Here is a 19,178-nt window from a genome sequence, read left to right on the forward strand (position 1 = left end):
ACTGGATCCCTCAAACTTGGTCGCCATCACCAGCAGACACAGGCACGCAGTGGATGAGGCAATTTACAAACTCCAAACAATGGCACCCCATGTTGTCTTTTGCTGTTTTTCATTTGTGGAGGGCATTGCGATAGCCATCCTTGCATTGCACATCGTTAAACTCTGATTACAAGCACTCAGAAAGCACCGAGTTCTAAAATTGAATCGAATATCAGATATCTTCATATCTTAATAGTATATGTACGATAGATGGGTTAGAAGGAAGCTTAACATTACCAACAAAGCTTTACTGAACACCACCAATATATGTCACACTGTCCACAGTTCAGCTGTACCTATATTAAAGGGAAAGGTGATAACGTGAAAAAGGGACGGTGATCATGTTTTCTGCAACATTTGCACGTCAAAAGAAATGAACTGAGGATAATGCTATATGCTACAGAGAGAAAGCAGTTCTCTAGGTGTAAAAGTGTACGGTCAACATCAGACACAGGCACACGTAGTTATAATACTATAGAACACAGCGCAACACTCTACTGATGCAGGCAGAGCTACTTCCATGAAAACAAAATTTGTTTTGTTAAGTCAAGATATCAAACCTTTGGGGCAACCTAAGAAAGAGGTGAACTGATGTCAGACGAGACATGAGCTTTACTGATTCAGGTTGAACTATAACATGGCAAAAACACCCAGCGATGACTGCAGGTGCTGCTTTCTGCAATGTCACTGAGGTTGATTAGCTAATAAAAGTGCAAGTGTGCTATGAATTCTAACATTAACATATTTTTCTCAACTGTTCAGCTTTCTTTTTGAGAAACGTGTGTGGGTTTCGTTTGTAGCTTCATGTGACATCTGGGTGGATGACAATTCACTATTTCATAGACCTTCCTTCACCTTGCAGGATTCTACTGAGCTGATTTGCCACTTTGCAATAAAAAAAAAAAGAACTATGCTTGTTTAAGGTTTCCCCAAGTTCTCACTGTAAAGATGTTCAACTGATAAGACACATAAGCAAAAGTTATGTTCCTTTCTAGGGCTGTGTGAATATTTGAAACTTTCTAATAATGAACTAGACATTACACTATTCAATTACGGCTTTCAACTGAATAGACACTATTTATAATTATGAATATTCTTCTAATACCGGTGTCACACGGCGATATTCAATTGTGATCGAACTTGATTTGGATTGAAATTCTCGACCACTATCGGCTCCCTCCCACAGCTTGCGCAAAGGAGCCAATCACGAGTAATTCAATCCTGATTGGGCTCGATCCCGATTGAAAGTGTGCTGTGTAACACCAACGTAATCATTTTTGAATACTTCCAATTGTCAACCAGTGTGATGAGCTCCATCCCAGTGACCATAGTTGGCATAAAACACGGGAAGTTATGCCGTGGAGCGCGATGTAGGTCACTTTTGGATCCAGACTTTTCCCGACTAAACCATAATCATTCGCACTCGCTAATGAGTTATCAAGTATGCGAATGAACTGGTTGCTTGCCCCCAATGCTCTATTTGTGCGTATAATAAGGAACACTTCATAATTTACATTGCAATGACTGAAACTAGCTAACACTGTAAATATACTAGGATGTGAAGATTGACAGTGAGAACGGCTGTTCATCATCCGAAAAGTATTCAGTATTTGCTTAGATTCAATTCCCCTCTGGCACTATTCTATTCGTATTCGATACAGTCTCAAAAATTATTATTCGCACACCCAGGTTCCTCTCCCAACAATTCCTTTAGCATTCAGTACTACAGCAAGGACCAAAAGAAATGGGGAAGGGGCAGAGCCAACTATGAAGTTACAAATCCGAAGCTCATCTTTTTCAGCAGCCGTCCATCGCATCTCTGTAATAAGCAGGTTGTTTATTGCAGTGTTCAATTACACACACTTGGTTTTGATTTCTCAGAAATGCAAGGACACTTCCAAGCTCTACGAAGTTACAAAACCGAAGCTAATCTTTTTCAGCAGCCATCCATCGCACCTCTGTAACAAGCAGGTCGTTTATTGCAGTGTTCAATTACGCACACACTTGGTCTTGATTTCTCAGAAATGCAAGGACACTTCCAAGTTCTACGAAGTTACAAATCCGAAGCTCATCTTTTTCAGCAGCCATCCATCGCATCTCTGTAACAAGCAGGTCGTTTATTGCAGTGTTCAATTACACAAACACTTGGTCTTGATTTATCAGAAATGCAAAGACACTTCCAAGTTCTCTTTTACAGATTAAAGAAAACTCACCACCTCTGCCTAGAGAATGGCATCAGTGTGCTACATAACAACCATTTTAACGCAAAATTTCAGTGTAACTGATGGGTTCGTAAGATAAGGTTTCTGCACAGGTACTAGACACCCAAAACACACAAACGGGGTTGCCGTGCCTTGAATCCTGCAGCAGCTGTCCGGTTTCACTTCCTCGCTTCACAGCCTGCTTCTCCTGTGCTCCATACTCATTCCCACCGATTTTCTGCAGTGGGGTTAGAGCTGCGTATTTCGTTGGGCAGCCAGGAACAAGAACCGACGGCGTGTCTCACAGAGAGAAGGAAGCCCCTCACTGTCCGACAATAACTCTTTGCTGTGTGACGCTGGCTCAATGGTATGTTCACAAATGAACTAGTGGCACACCGTGGGCAATCCCTTATTTCTGCAAGAGACAGAGCCAGTTAGTTCGGGTTCCTGCTTGGCTGATGGGAGCTGCACTGAGCAGAGCTGGTGACACAGTGTGTATCCAAGAGCGGCATATTTTTATTTTACCCGTGTCCATGCTAAATGAGGGGCGAGGGCCAACATTTGGCAAGAAGAAACCCCTTGGCAAGCAGTGTAAACTGTTCTGCACACCTTGCAAATGAGAATGCCACCATATTGGAAACCTATACAGTGGTAAGCAGGGCCTTTAGGAAACAAAACAGAGGCTAAATGCAAGGAAGCTAGCTGAACCATACTCAGTGACAGCCTAAGAATCCAGTACAAGCTCTGCACTGTCCCTGACAAATGGTGATGTTGAAAGAAATTCACCTCTGCACTCATGTCGCAGAAATGAGCGATTGTAATTCACTGGCCTATCTAGAGTCGGACGGTGGCACATGTGCCATATTTATGGTCTAACCTACAATACAAAATTAGACTTGCATAGCACCTTATTTTGCTTAGTTACCTAGAACATGGACAGGCTAGTGGCAAATCTAAGGGGCAAGCAAAGCATATGGACACATCACTCAGGGTGCAAATAAACTCCAAACCAGCAAAAACACATTTATAGTGAAAAGCTGAGCTCACTGATACCATACAGACTCATGTAAGGACTGCACCCTCAACTTGGCAGCCCAAATTTTGGAAAAAAAATTTCTACTGGACTTTAGTCAACCAAGGGAACAGGCAGGTTCCAGGAAGGGATACTCTACAATAGATAACATCCATGTCATCAATCAGGTAATAGAAAAATTTGCAGAGTACAATCAGTATCTCTATATGGCTTTCATAGATTACGAAAAGGCATTTGATTCAGTAGAGATACCAGCAGTCATAGAGGCATTAGATAATCAAGGAGTACAGACAGCTTACGTAAATATCTCGGAAAATATGTACAGAGATTCCACAGCTCCGTTAATTCTACACAAGAAAAGTAGGAAGATACCTATAAAGAAAGGGGTCAGACAAGGAGACACAATCTCTCCAATGCTATTCACTGTGTGCTTGGTAGAAATATTCAAGCTATTAAACTGGGAAGGCTTAGGAGTAAGGGTCGATGGCGAATAGCTCAGCAACCTTCGGTTTGCCAATGACATTGTTCTATTCAGCAGCACTGCAGACGATTGAGGAAATGATTGGAAATGATTGGAAAAGGAACAAATGATTGAGGAATTTAACAGAGAGTGTAAGAGTGGGGTTGAAGATTAATATGCAGAAGGCAAAGATATTGATGAGTAACTGGGCATGGGAACAAGAGTCAAGGATCGCCAGTCAGCCTCTAGAGTCTGTGAAGGAGTATGCTTACCTAGGTCAATTAACTACAGGGAACCCCGACCATGAGAAGGAAATTCGTAGAAGAATAAAAATGGGTTGGATTGCATACGGCAGACATTGTCAGCTCCTGACTGGAAGCTTACCGTTATCATTGAAAAGGAAGGTGTATAATCAGTGCATTTTACCGGTGCTGAGATGTGGGGCAAAGACTTCGAGACTGACAAAGAAGCTTGAGAACAAGTTAAGAACCACACAAACAGCGATGTAACAAAGAATGCTAGGCATAACCTTGAGAGACAGAAAGAGAGCAGTTTGGATCAGAGAGCAAAGGGGTACAGCCGATATTCTAATTGACATTAACAGAAAAAAATGGCGCTGGACAGGTCATGTAATGCGCAGGTTAGATAACCGTTGGACCATTAGGGTTACACAATGGGTACCAGGAGAAGGGAAGCACAGTAGAGCATGGCAGAAGACTAGGTGGTGCAATGAAATTAGGCAATTCGCGGGTGCTAGTTGGAATCCGTTGGCACAGGACGGGGGTAAGTGGAGATTGCAGGGAAAGCCTTCGTCCTGCAGTGGACATAAAATAAGCTGATGATGATGCTGATGATGAATGAAGAAGCAATCGCGTTCGGTGCCCCGATGCCGCATCCACATTGGCAAATTTTCATACGCTGCGTACTTCCGCGTGCCACTATTAGATGGCGAGAGCTGTGCTGCAATTTTGATGCTTTGATCACCTTTGATGCAATTGTACATCTGGGGTGAGCACAATTCTGACCAAAAAGTTCTATTCTATGCAAGTCCTGCACCTCGTCAAAATTGAGAAAAAAAATTGCGGCCCTTACATGAGTCTATACGGTAACACTTTCTTTTCTTGAGAGCTTGATGATAAATAGCAACTATTACAAGCATCCGCCATTGCCCAATTAACAAGTGCATGTCCCAAAGACATGTATGCAGGCACTAGTACGATTTTGGGAGCTTGTTCGAAAAATGGACAGCTTGCATTTGTAACCTCACGGGGCACAGTGTAGCAGCTTGGAATGGGCGACTGTGTCTATTGCCTTAATCATAATCTGTGGTCCTTTATTACACTTTTGTGGCAACTTCAAGCAAGTATACTAATGTGAACTATATCTCGACCGTGTTGCTTAATTACAGGAATGTTCCGATGCAAGCAATAATTGACGTTAACAAAATGTGCGCTTGTCCTGTGCTTCTGTGTCTATCTTCTGTCCCGTCTTGGAATTGCGCTTACTAGTATTCAGTTGTTAAGCAATAATTGAGTTGATATCTGAACAGCACTGTATATTTTCCAAGTTTTCGCAAGCTAAGGCACCTTACTTTACAGACATTCTGTTTCAAGGGTTTCGGACCTTCAGATTCTGTTTCTGAAGAGGCCTGACAACACCATATACTTCATGGGCAATGCGGTGGTAACGAAAATGTCAGGCATGCGCTTCTCTTATTCACAATAAGCTAGTGAGAAGATCAATGTCCACATCTTTTCTTTGCATATTTTTGTTTCCTAACAGGACAAGTAAGGCTCAAACAACAAAAATCCAAGCAATTTGGTAAGGATTCACGATGTTATCCTTTTCATTCCTCTTTGTATGCTTTGCAGGCGTGCTTTGTATCGCATGCCTGCCTTTTCTTACCATGCGCAAGGTCTAAGTCAAAAACTCACATTTACATGCTTGGAACTGGGGTGTTGAATACTGTGTACTTAGGGCAGACATTCCCGCTATACATTAAATCTTAATATGTAAAAACCTGCCCGCTTCGCTGATAGTGTACCAGCAGCCATTTGGATGTGTTGCATTTCCCAAATTATTGCTCTCCTTGTGTGCATGTACTCTTCTTTTTTTTCACTATTCACTCTCCTCTCTCTAATGCCCATGGCTCTGACGGTAAATAAATGCATTGAAGCAAAACAAAACACCAGATGTTCCATTACATTTGATGATATTAAGGATGTGACAGAATCCCGCGTGGTCTGTGAGGATCACAGAATAACCGTGCAGCCGCGCTGATAACGTTAAAGTTCTTCGGGAAAACAGACATTTGAGAAGAATGCTAACTGGGGCTGGTTGGCACATGATGCACTTAAATCGAGTAACAGCGCAAGAGACAGGACAGACGGAAGGAAACGGACGAAGCGTCTCAATTTCAAAAAGCCCATGGGAGCATTTTTCAAGCATCTTGGGCAGGCCATTTGCTCCCATTGCAAACAAGGTTCCCGTGAGAGAGTTGGAATGCCCCCTTCTTTAAAATTTTGAACTTGTCCAGTGCTGTGTTTTCATTTACTGTGATCACAGCTGACATGACACAATGAGAATGTTTGAGCGAGTGCAAGCACAACGCAAACAGCAACATTATCCTGTTGCACTTTTGGACATGAAGTTGCGAGTTTAATTCCTGGCCACTGTGGCCACACCCAAGTGAGAGAACAACGCAAAAACACTTGTGCATACTTAGATTTAGGCACACACAAAATTAATCCCAGATTGTTACAATTATTTGGCACCATCAACCATGGCGTTTTTCAGTCTACTGTGCAGCTTAGAAATGTTTCTTAATCCAGGAATCAATCGGCACAAGTACGTATCCTGTAGTGTTCCTGATACTAAATCAAATATTGCGTTCTCACATTATCTGCAAATCCTCACAGCACAATGTCACAAAAATTCTCAGCAGTGTTCACCTACGTTCATACAAAGTATCATGAAATGGCAGCAATAAATATCTTTGAAATTACGTGAGTTCTTAAATTTCTGACACAGTATAAGTGTGAGCATGGATGTTGCCTCTGGTTTTGCTTGAACAGTATACAAAGAATGGCTCCGTGTATTAAACATCACAGAAGACTTTTTCACAAAAAACATGATGTAACTTCAACATGCAGTACTTACTAAATTAACTCATTTTGATTCACCTGACTTCTGCTGATTCAAAAGTGTAGCCACAGTTTGACTGAGGCCGTAACAATTATACCAATGTCCATTTGCCGACCACAGTGAACAACAGTAAAATGGACGATTTCATGCAAGCCTTCTATTCCTACTGAACCCATATGCACTAAGAGTATGCAATGATATCTCCACACAACTCAAAAGGTGTGCTCGAAAACTGGCAGTGTGCATTTTCAACACACTTTAGATGTCCGTTTGCCGACCAATACGAGTCCCTTGGGCGAGCAATCGTGCGGTACCATTTGCGTCACAATAACTTCATAGCCGCTTTCCGCCGCTCCCATTGCCCGGTCTTGGTCCACCAGAGCCATGCAATAATGGCCTTGCTGGCATGTTGGCGTGTCGCGCTCAGTCCGATCGGCATAGTGGCACAACAGCGTGTAGTCCTCTTTGGAGATGCCCATGTCTCTGAAGGCACGACTGAGAGGGTAGCTGATGCTCTCTGTTGCCTTCATGGCACCGTAGCAACAGGGACATGACACAAAAGCCGCACTGCGTTCAATGCACTTCTGCAAAACCAAGTCAGTAGCAACACCGCATGCGTGCAAGGAGACGCCCAAGTCGAAATCACCGACGTAGTAGTCCATGTTACACTGATACAGGATGACATTTCGTAGACCCAGGGATCTGACCCTCTCCCGTGCACGGTGCATCGACTCTTCTTTGTTCTCGATCATCACTACCCGGCAGTCAGGGAGCAAGTAGGCCAGGACGATGCCCACGTGACCTCCTCCGGAACAGAAGTCAACGATCGTGCAGCCATCGAAGGCTTGCTGGAGAGCCAGGACAACAAGGTTCTCGATCTGCTGACACTTGCGTAGGAGCCTGGTTTGTGGAAGGCCTCCTCCGAGAGGGTGTACTTTCTCTGGAAACTCGTCCCAGGGCAGAGGCAGGGAGCCTTCCCCGGGGTTGGGCTTCAAGTCCGGCGTTATGCGGGCCTCCCTGAGCGAGCTGATGATCGATTCCGGGTTCTTGTGCCGAATCCGAGGCTTCGTGCGGGCCGGGTGAGACGAGTAGAGGCTGTCCTTCGGGAGCTCCGACTCTTCGATGAACCTGCCGCACCCAACGCGCTCGACCTGTTCCACGCGTTTCAGTTCAAGAGCGTCCAAGGCGCGGCGAGTTTGCGCCTGCACACACATCGTTTCGTACCACCTGAAAGTGAACGGCAGCCTTTCGGATATTGCGTCTCGACTCGTAACGGCGGCCAGCTCGGCGAATACGAGGTGAACGACGGGAAAGAGCACCACGTCGGCTAGCGTCTGGTCGAAACCCTCGACGAACCGGTGTTCCAGTTCAGGCAGCTTACCCTCGGTCGGCTCGCGCTTTGCGGGCGAGTCGTCGACGCGGTCGCCACCCGCGCCCTCACGACGCGACGCTCGAAACACTTGCTGCTGCTTTCTCCGGACGTTGTGCGTCTTCACGGGCTGCCGCATGTGCGCCTCGAGCAGGAGCAGCTCCTCGGGAAGCCGCAGTGCAGCTTCGGACCCGCTGCCAGAGCAACGCGTGCGGAGTTTCGGGACGACCCTCTGTATGTCGAGCTCGCAGAAGCGAGTCCAGAGGGAAGACTCCGAGCAGGCCGCGAGGCAGCCGCCGCGGAAGCCCAGCAGCGCCTTGCACTCGGGGTCCCGGGTTCGACTGCCGAACTGACCCAGCGCCCATCGGAGGACACCCGCGAGTCCGCCGATGCAAGTCGCGGTGGTCTTGTCGGGCAGATAGACGGCGGGGGGATCACAGTCGAGTAGCTCTTGGGGTGTCGGCGAGTCGCTCGCCTCGATGCACTGGAGTCTCGGAAGGACGCTGCGAGGCAAAGCGAAGAGTAGCTCACGGCTGCAGCCACCGTCGTCGGCGGCTGCGTCACGTGGCACTAGAACGACTCGGAGACCGTCCATCTCGCAGTAGGCGACCGCGAACAGTGCCGCGAGAGTGTTTTGCGGTACACGTAGCAGGTTGTCGTCGCTACTGCCGCTGAGCATTACGAGGTGCTCGATCGCCATGCTTGCGCGCTTCCTTCGCGACTATCTATTCGCGCAAGAACTCTTTCCCTTCATTGGATGTCTCGTTAATGTGCCACACTCGCACCGCGATTACCACCACGACGAAAATGCCGTTCCATTTTGCCGCATTTTGTGGCCACAAAATTTAGCGCAGGGCGCCGCCATCTTCGTTGTGTCATTGTTGGTGGACGCTTAACCTTTGTACGACAACGCTATTTAAAAAGAGCTTTTTTTTTTCTCAGGCATAACCTTGTAAGTTTTCTTTCTTTAAAAAATAGTTTTATTAAATTTTTATGCCCAACCCGGCGCTAGCTCAAGCGTACTCAACCTGTCTTTTGTGTTGCCAGCAACTGGTAGCGGTATACATATGTACCCTATTAGCGCCAAAGGCATTGCATTTGCAAACAATACGGCATAGGCATATATAGTAATTCTATGGCAATACGGGACCTACAGTTGACGCACACCTGTGTACCCGCTGTTTGAAGCTCTGTGCAATGTCTTGTTTCGTGTGGTTTGTGCTACTTCACACCTTCGCATTTAATCTGGAACGTCACAGTGGTCAGTAGTAGTCAGATGAGCCGCAAGATTCGAGGTTCTAACACCACGCCGAGCCGGTGTTTGTTCTAAAAGAGATACAAGTTGCGCGCTAGCCCCTCCTCCCTCCCAAGAAAAAAAAAGAAAAATGGGGGTGACGCACCGACAGAGCTTGACCGTTGTCATGGAAACGTCAACAGCAACAAAATTCCGCCGGCGGTGCTTTTGGCAACCGTGCCCCTCGACTCACGTCCGGTTTCGGCGGTGCACATCCCATTTTCCGGGAGCCGGCCTTTCGTCTTTTCTTGTTGCTTGTGTCCCGTCTTGACTGCTCTGGTGTCAAGGAACCCTTCGCTCGCGAGAAGTACGAAAAACAAAACGAAACACTCAAAGTGCAGCGTTTTACGCGTGTCCAGCTACAACGTGCCACACTGAATACGGAATGGTGTGATTTCGTTATGGGTGCAGATATATCAGATATACTTGCAGCGGGCGCGCGCGTAGTGGGTGATTTTAACCGGAGTGAATCTTGCTGCCCCGGGCAGGTAATTTAAGTATGTAGTGGTCCTAGAGGATCAGCGGCGGGAGAAGACGATGAAGAAGTAGGAGCTCCGAAGAGGAAGTGCTAGGAATTATGAACAAGTCCTAATAATACAGTGGGTTTGTGCCATTAACTTAGGCTTCATCATCATCATCAAATGGCTAAAGGCGGAGTATTTTCGCCGGTACTTTATATTTGGCGCAGCCGTACGCAACACCTCCGGAGTGATGAAAATAGAACCCCTGGAAAATTTAGTGTTCCTAAAGCATCAGCGGGATGAGATGGTGAAGCAGCAGTGGCGTAGCTAGGTTGTCTGGCACCCGGGGCCCTTAGCTCTTCTGTCACCCCCCTCCCCGCGGGTGTAGTCGAGGAAGGCGCGGATATCGACTGTCTTCAGACGTATATGACCCCCCCCCCCCCCCCCCTATTGGCCCCGTGCACCCGGGGCCCACGGCCCCCCGGCCCCCCCGGTTGCTACGCCACTGTGAAGCAGTAAGAGCTCCGAAGAAGTTGAGCTAGGAATATGAACAAGCCCTAATAAATGGCTGAAAGCGGAGTGTTAATTTTCACCGTTACTTTATAAAAAATAGTAACGAAGACTCCTAGCTGCGACCTCCGCCGCATGCTTTCGCAGCTGAATATGATATGAAGGTACTTTTTCTATTCATTTCTTTTTCTATTTTTACGAATTGATTAAAAAGATTTACCATTACAGGCGATCTGCTTGCACCATATAGATTCAAACTGCGACCATTGCTTCTCACAAATTCTTTTCTTCATATTTGCAGGCTCGACAATTTGAAATTTGCATGCCTGAATGGAAGGAAAACACGCGTTGAGCGCTGCCGGCGTCTGAAGTACCGGTTAAAAACTGGTCAATAAATATGGTAAGATAACACCGACATATCGGTTACTTTACACTTGTAAACCTCACGTAAGGGACTGCAAGTACACGTAGCTGATTGAAATGCGGTAATCGAAACACCCATTGTCATTCCCGATGTCGATTAAGTGCCGAGAAAAATCAGCGAAGCCGGTATTCTTTACTGATGAGCACGACTAGAGAGTGTTAAAACCACCAGTAAGGCTATTATATTATGTTGCGCCCAAGCCCGCAGTTCGTCACACACGAAATGTATAATATTGGGCGTTGGCCGGCGTGCCACCATCCCACAGGTTTCTTTGTATTTTGTTCTCATTCATAGACGCGCCAATTTGCCGCGGAACAACATAATGTATGACGTGTAAACGCGTTCCATACAGAGCGCGTTACAACAAGTAGTGCACATTATTATCAAGATAAGAAATACAAAGCTTGTTAGAAACAGAGTGTTAAGGCCAGTAAGGCTATTGCGTTGCAAAGAAGCCCGCAGTTCGTCATAGACAAGATGTGTAATATTGGGCGTTGTCCGGTGTGCCACCATCCCACGTTTTTTTTTTTGTATCTTTCATTCCGCGGAACAACATGATTTGTGACATATGAGCACGGTCCACACAGAGTGCGCTACAAGAAATAGTGCCCACTATTATCAAGATAAAAATACAAAGTTTGATAGAAACAAGCGTAGATTTGTGCAAACAATTAGTTTCACAGTTGTAAAAATAAAATACTACTAATAATAACAAGTATATTTTACTATGTTTAAAGTTGAACTGTAAAAACCTACTGCGCATGCGCAACAAAGTGCCCATTCCTATATAAGGCGCGTTGACGCACTTTTTGCTCAGACCCATTGGTTTACGGACGTTCCTTGTCGACGTCGGAGTAAACGTTTTTTGGGCCCTACGTCCTCAGTAAGTATTTCAATGATTTGTCGCTTCTCGGCGCCCGTGCACGCGCATATTGGTTTGCTGATCGTTCTTTGTCCTGCTCCTAGTTCAGGTGGATGCACTGAATTCTTTGCTTACGGTTGCCGCTGTCGCTGTGTAGGCCTAGCGCCGGCATGGTCGCCAACGTTGTGAACTTTTACGCTAATTCATGGTTACCGTGTACTACGTGGCTTTGGGAATTCGAGCTGTGGTTCTATCCATTGAGTAGATCGCTGGCAAGAACGGAGCAGATACTCGTACTTGTGTAGCAGCCGGCGCCCGTCTGCTCGTAGGCCTAACCGTCTAGCCGCGTCGGCTTCATTAGCCGTTCAGCAGTGCTGTCTAAGACGAATCGATTTTCGCTACAAACGCGGTTAGTGGCGTTCCATAAACTTCGTGCAGCTGCCTTCAAAGGTGCTGGCCTCCTCCAATTTGTTTCTCTGCACCTGGCGTAAGCAAATTGCCCGCCCGGTTTTTTCGAATTTCAAATTCATCATGGCGGCGTCGCGGTCCAACGGTCAGCAGGCGTGCCTGGCCGTTCGTTGCGCCTGTTAACTCGGGCCGTAGGGGGATGAGTCTTCCGTTACCGAAACCGGCTTTGGGGGCGTGCGCCGAACCGTTTTTAGGGCGAGGTCTTTTTTTTTTTTTGTATTCGCTGCGTGACGCCTGTAACGCGTCCACGTAGCGTTCTTTACGAGCAGCATTGCAGCCGTTCGAAAATTAAAATGCGCGCAACATTGGAGTACAAAGCAGCAATTTGAGTTGCGCTGTCTGGTGGTTTTGATAGGCTCCTTAGGACCACGGTCGCTTGATACTTTTTTTTTCTTTTCGTAGTTGCTGCAATAAGTGAAAAAAATCGACATTGAGGTGCGGTCGAGGGGAGTCGCTGCCTCGCGTGGCGCTCCGCTCCCGCTCTCGGGCGTGGCCCCCGGAGCTGCTCTGCGCTGGCAGTCAGTCCACAGCCACGGTGTCGCATACTAACTGCCGTCCCCCGGCGTGCCGGGCGAGGGCGGTGCTCCCGCATATTCCTGATCTTCGTGCCGTCCTTCGGACTATGGCACTGGGGAAAGACCATGCGGGGGACAGATGTTACCGCTTTTACGCATGCTTGTTTCGATAGCACGTTTTTTTTTTTTTCTTAACGCGTCTCGACGAACGGGCAGTCCGTAGCCGATTTAATAGTCCGTTAATCGAGGCGATATCGGTGGTAAGCATATCGTGCGCTGATTGTGGGTGGTCGCACGTACAATTTCCACTTGCGACATGTTTGGTTCTGTGCGCAGCAAGTTGATCGTCGAATACTGCACCTTACTGCCCCGATGACGAATTATAGTTATTACCCCGTAGATGTTCAGAAAAGCCCAAACCGTGAAAATATTTTAACTCTTGCATCGGTACGTTACGTTCGCCTGTGCCCTCTGTAACGTGCTTTTTTTTTCCCTCCTTTTCTCTCGTGCAGCTAACCGGTGACAATGCGTGAATGCATCTCTGTGCACGTCGGCCAGGCCGGCGTACAAATCGGCAATGCGTGTTGGGAGTTGTACTGCTTGGAGCACGGCATCCAGCCGGACGGTCAGATGCCGAGCGACAAGACCATCGGCGGAGGCGACGACTCCTTCAACACCTTCTTCAGCGAGACGGGCGCCGGCAAGCACGTGCCCCGCGCCGTCTACGTGGACCTGGAGCCGACCGTCGTGGACGAGGTGCGCACTGGAACCTACAGGTGAGCGTTCAGTTTCCTGCGATCCCGACTTCCGCAGTCGCTGGGTTTGATGATGGGAGTGGCTAGTCTGCCGGCATCCGAATCTGGTCGATTGGCTGTCGCCTGGCAACTGCGTCATTTTTTTTTTCCGCACGTGCGACAGTCATTGGCGTGGTAGGCGTGACGCATGGCCCGTCAAATTGGGTGCGAATAATATTCTTTAAAATTGTAATATGGTGGTGTAAACCACGGATAAAATGAGCTCGGGTCCGGAGGAACGCGAACATCACGACCGCCATGAAACGAGAAATGCTGTTACCAAAATTTATAAACCTAACCCTTCGCTGTTGGTGAGCCGTTTGCGCAGCTGGATGGAGGAATGTCCTGGTACAGCTGCAGAACACTGCAGCTGTAAAATTGCAAAGGAAGAGAGAAAACGAGTGGTGTATTGTATCTGCAGGAATTTTTGGAGATCTTGCGAGTGGGTGAATGCTACCTTATGACACCGGAATTTCTCTAGAGATTATTTGCCAGTACAATGAACGCCAGCGGGTGCACTGCATTGACACATCACCTGCCTTCGCACAACAAGGTGCCTTTTTGGTAACATCACTACAGTATCAAGTTGTAAATAGTGGCCACCAGACAGCACTGTGGCCAGGAGAATACACCTTGTGGTAACTCTAAAAGCACGATGCAGAGCTTCACATTTGGAGGCGCCAGCGGAACACGAGCATCTTCGTCTCCTCGCCTAATTCCTCGTCGGGCAATTGATCAGTGCTTGAGTACGTGTAGATTGCAATCTACTGAATCGCGATTGACACTAGATGTGACAAGGCACACTTCATCAGTAAACTGAACTTCTCCAAATTAACACGTTATTCTTTGACTTAAACTGTTGGAAGACGTCTGTGTTATCCAAACAGTTGCCAGCAAAAAGGGCAAAGTGCAACTTCGCTGGTGCTGTCACATAGTGTTGGTCAACTGAACATGTTAAATTAACAGCCCCTCCATTCCATCCCTTGTGTTCCCTTGATGAAAATAGTTTGCTGAGTGGCAGAATATCTAAACCAATGTTTTGCAAGAGTGTGCCAGCAGGTTGCCTGTTATTTTTACATGCTTTTACGGGCTGTCGGCAGATTGCAATCATCTGCCAATTACAATGGCGGGTCAACTTCAAAAGCATAACTCTGCTGGCAGACTAGCCATTCCCTTCAGTAACGTCGTGCTCATTTTTTGATACATTCTGTATAAATCTAAAATTCGTATGCACCGGGATGTAGGGCATGCACCTGTTAATCGCCGAACTACCAATGTACCTTTTCCTGTTTAGCAAGGTGCTCGGGCACACAAAAGTAACGCCCAGTTTCTAAGCATTCATTGCATTACCTTGGTTAAATGTTGCTTGCGATTTTGCGCTGTTAATACCTGGCTCTTGTGCTGTCTGCAGGCAGCTGTTCCACCCAGAGCAGCTGATCACCGGCAAGGAGGATGCGGCAAACAACTATGCTCGCGGCCACTACACGATCGGCAAGGAGATTGTGGATCTGGTGCTGGACCGGATCAGGAAGCTGGCAGACCAGTGCACGGGCCTGCAGGGTTTCCTCATCTTCCACAGCTTTGGAGGTGGCACTGGCTCGGGCTTCACCTCTCTCCTCATGGAGCGCCTCTCGGTTGACTATGGCAAGAAGTCCAAGCTCGAGTTCGCCATCTACCCAGCCCCACAGGTGCATACTCCTCCCAGCCTTCCTACTCGCTGCGCAAAGATGTGGTACATGTTGCTTTCACACCTTTAACTTCCAAGCCTCGGTGTATGTGAGCAGCTTCATAGTTAGCCTGTCAAGACACTAGGGAGGTGTAGGCGGCCCGGCTCTTCGCTCGGCTGCTGGCTAATCCTGTTGGCTCGGGAGCTGCTTTCATGGCAGTTGTCCACGCCAGTGTGTCTGAAAATAGTTTTGTCCCCAGCCTGGCTGGTGTGGGCTCAACTCCTGCATATTCCTGTTCTTCGTGTAGTCCATTGGACAGTGACACTGGGGAGAGACCATGCAGGGGACAGACTTTCACGCCACATGTTGTGCATGTAAACTAGTTTGATGCTTTGTAGGAATGCTTCAGGGTGCTTTGCATTCTCTGGCAGGCTTGCACATCGTAGACTTGGCCTGGTTACAAGTACACTTGCTTCTGTTGCCTTCCAGTGAGGGTGTTTGCTGCTGACGTGTTACCAATAGATGAATCGTGCTACCACAGTGCCCTCATTCTGGCCTCCCTTTCCTGTTGCAGGTCTCTACAGCAGTCGTGGAACCCTACAACTCCATTCTCACCACGCACACCACCCTTGAGCATTCAGACTGTGCTTTCATGGTCGATAACGAGGCCATTTATGACATCTGCCGGCGCAACCTTGACATTGAAAGGCCCACCTACACCAACCTGAACAGGCTCATTGGCCAGATCGTCTCCTCAATCACTGCCTCCCTGCGGTTTGATGGTGCCCTGAACGTCGACCTGACCGAGTTCCAGACCAACCTGGTGCCCTACCCCCGTATCCACTTCCCTCTTGTCACATACGCTCCTGTCATCTCTGCTGAGAAGGCTTACCACGAGCAGCTCACTGTGGCCGAGATCACGAATGCCTGCTTTGAGCCTGCCAACCAGATGGTCAAATGTGACCCCCGCCATGGAAAGTACATGGCCTGCTGCCTCCTGTACCGTGGAGATGTTGTGCCCAAAGATGTCAATGCAGCTATTGCAGCCATCAAGACCAAGCGCACAATCCAGTTTGTGGACTGGTGCCCCACAGGATTTAAGGTACAGTGACTGCTTCCTGCAGGCTGACATTGCCAGTTTCATGTCTTGCATTACAGCTGGTGTAGTTTGGAATGCTTTCCATAAAGGGCCTTTCTGCTGGCTGTCCAATATGTGTTACAGGACCACTGGTGCACAGAAAACTGCCTTTATGGAGAGCTTGCCTCCAATATTGCAGTACAGTGCATAGTTTAGTCTTCTGCTGCCTTAGCAACATTACAAGCCATTTGTGTTGCCCTAGCCAGTGTTGGCAAGAAACTACTGTCTGGAGGCTGCTATTCTTGGCTTATGGCTTGATCAACACTGATGCTTAAATATGGAAAACAAACTAAACAAGCGGCTCCAGTAGGGCCACTGTCTCATGCACATAAGCTCTACTCCATCCCCGTACGTCACCTTCCCTCTTCACCAGTGCATAGTAGCAGACGAGTGCGCTAGCAGAGGTTGACGTATTTCCTATGAATAAAATCTCCTCTTCTAGAGTCTCAAGACTTGCTGTTTTCGTTCCAGGTTGGCATCAACTACCAGCCCCCAACTGTTGTCCCCGGTGGAGACCTTGCCAAAGTCCAGCGTGCCGTGTGCATGCTGTCCAACACAACGGCCATTGCAGAGGCCTGGGCACGCCTTGACCACAAGTTTGACCTCATGTATGCCAAGCGGGCATTTGTTCACTGGTACGTCGGTGAAGGCATGGAGGAAGGAGAGTTCTCGGAGGCCAGGGAGGACTTGGCCGCCTTGGAGAAGGACTACGAGGAGGTCGGCATTGACTCTGCCGAGGGTGCAGAGGACGATGGTGGCGAGGAGTTCTGAAGAGGGAAGGTCTTCTTGCCCTCCTGCTCGGGGCATGGAATAAAAGAGCAGTCTTCATTGCCTGAATCTGTTCATCTTCTTGCATTTCTGGCAGGCTAACAGCTGCAACACTTCGCAGGATTGTGTGTTTAGCTTACATGGAAAAATGAATACAATCTTGCTGGCTTGAAGCCAGCAAAGCCTGTGCTTCAGTGTTTGTGAAGCCATAAGATATGCATTCTATACATATTCAGCTTTCGGTGGACATGGCAATCGTTACACCTACATCTAGAATGTGGACATAATTGTGCTTTCCTTCATTGGGCTAACTTGCATGTGTATTGGGCCCATCCCTGGCTTGAATAATTTGACACTTGTGTTTTCAGTTGCTTGCAAAAGCAGAATGTTCTGGTGAGAGGCCTGAGTTGAAGACAACGAAACTTTGGCAAAAGTCTGGTGTTTGCAAACCTGGCAGCTCGGCCAGCATGGAAAGATTCGGAATATTTGTTTTTCCAACAGTCGAGGCAGATGCAGTGTAGTACAAATGGTCAGGAATTGCATGTACGCTTTTGTTCCCAGGCTAAAATTTTTACCGCATCTCGGTTGTGCTTTTCTTGCTTAGGCTAATGGCGAGTACTGAAGGAAGCTCTCCAATGCTACTTATGCAATGCATGCAAGACAAAAAAAAATCCTTTTCTGAGGAAACCCCTAGATCAATTTTCATGAAATTTGTTGCATTTGAAAGGGAGAAAATGTGATCGTGGTGACAATTGGAAGCTTGTCTATTTAGGGCTTAAGTTGGTTGAGGAAGTTGGCCGAAACTTTTGTAAGTTGGAAAGAAATCTAAAAGGTACAGAGGTCCCCCAACTCCACCATAAACACATGTAAATGGCATCCATTCTAGCATACAAAGATGACTTTTGGATAAGTTAGTTTGTGTGGGTTTACACATGTGTACAAGGGCTTTGCAAAAGTTCTATTCACAAATTAGTAATAAAATTCACAGCAGTGTATGATGGATCAGTTGGAATTTTGTCTGCTTTCGGTGCATTATGAAATGCAGTTCATAGGATTCCAATATTGTTCTTGTTGCCAAGTTAATTGTACACTTTTTAGATTTTTTTTCCATTTAAATCTTGCCATTTTCAATAATTTTTATTGAATGGCTTAAACAAGGAAATTACATTCCTAGTCTTTTGAATGTAACCTTATCAAAAATCAATGCAGTGGTTGCCAAGAAAAATGGTTTCTCCATACCCATGTGTTCAGACGGGCCCCAAGCTAAAGCTTCCTCTTAATAAATGCATTCATGGTTCGACCAAGAATTTCGGTAGGGGTAAATTTTAGTAGAGAATGAAAGCATGGAATGGTACCTACAGCTGTTGGACAATTTTTTTCCCTAGCTACAACTGGATAGAACAGTCGGGGAAAAAAGTCTTCTGTACAAATGTGTATGCCATGACTGATGGGGAGGGATTAAAAAAAATTTCGGCCATGTACTAGTGTCGCGACTTGCAATAGACTAAGGCTGATGATGTCTGTTCAAGTCATAGGTCGGGACTCTCGCTCGTACTTGCCAATATTTTCGTAGGCTATGTACTCGTATTAACGTGCACTTGCTTGCATTCCTACCCAGGCGTTTGTAGTCTTCCATTCGCACCAGCACTCGCTTGCATACAAACTTGCGTGCGCCCACACTTGTGATCAGTCACTCATGTTCATACCCGTTCGTCATTGACGTTTGCTCATTAACTGGCATTTATTGCTGTTTAACTCCTGCTTGTACTATCATCCACTGGTACTCGCTAGAAATAATTTCTGTTCATTTGTCCACTTGCACCCTTGGTCACCTCAATAACATTCGTGTCTATGAAGTGGCGAGTCTGTGTACTTGTGAGTGTGCCAACCTATCGGAGGCCATACCGTAGTGGATGAGGATGCAAGCGTTGTAAAGAAGTTCCCGAGAAGATGGTTGGTGCTCGCTGCGAAAGCCTGCTGCCGTTGCAGTAGCAAGTTCAGCTGCAGAGAAATCGCTGGAATCAAGGGCCA

General features: G+C 47.1%; 2 protein-coding genes across 2 annotated transcripts; one reads left to right on the top strand and one right to left on the bottom strand.

Annotated features, from left to right (window-relative positions):
- Window positions 1–1,845: 1,845 nt before the first annotated feature.
- Window positions 1,846–9,141, bottom strand: LOC142575632 (glutathione S-transferase C-terminal domain-containing protein homolog). The gene has a single exon (XM_075685148.1). It carries the CDS (start codon window positions 8,944–8,946, stop codon window positions 7,126–7,128), a length of 1,821 nt encoding a protein of 606 aa, XP_075541263.1. The 5' UTR covers window positions 8,947–9,141; the 3' UTR covers window positions 1,846–7,125.
- A 2,568-nt stretch (window positions 9,142–11,709) lies between these two features.
- Window positions 11,710–17,216, top strand: LOC142575633 (tubulin alpha-1C chain). Its single transcript, XM_075685149.1, has 5 exons — window positions 11,710–11,818; window positions 13,293–13,556; window positions 14,986–15,262; window positions 15,816–16,343; window positions 16,851–17,216. The coding sequence occupies exons 2-5, from the start codon at window positions 13,306–13,308 to the stop codon at window positions 17,148–17,150; spliced, it is 1,356 nt and encodes a 451-aa protein (XP_075541264.1). The 5' UTR covers window positions 11,710–11,818; window positions 13,293–13,305; the 3' UTR covers window positions 17,151–17,216.
- Window positions 17,217–19,178: the final 1,962 nt, after the last annotated feature.

This window comes from Dermacentor variabilis, chromosome 3, assembly GCF_050947875.1.
Source record: "Dermacentor variabilis isolate Ectoservices chromosome 3, ASM5094787v1, whole genome shotgun sequence".
Lineage (NCBI taxonomy): Eukaryota > Metazoa > Arthropoda > Arachnida > Ixodida > Ixodidae > Dermacentor > Dermacentor variabilis.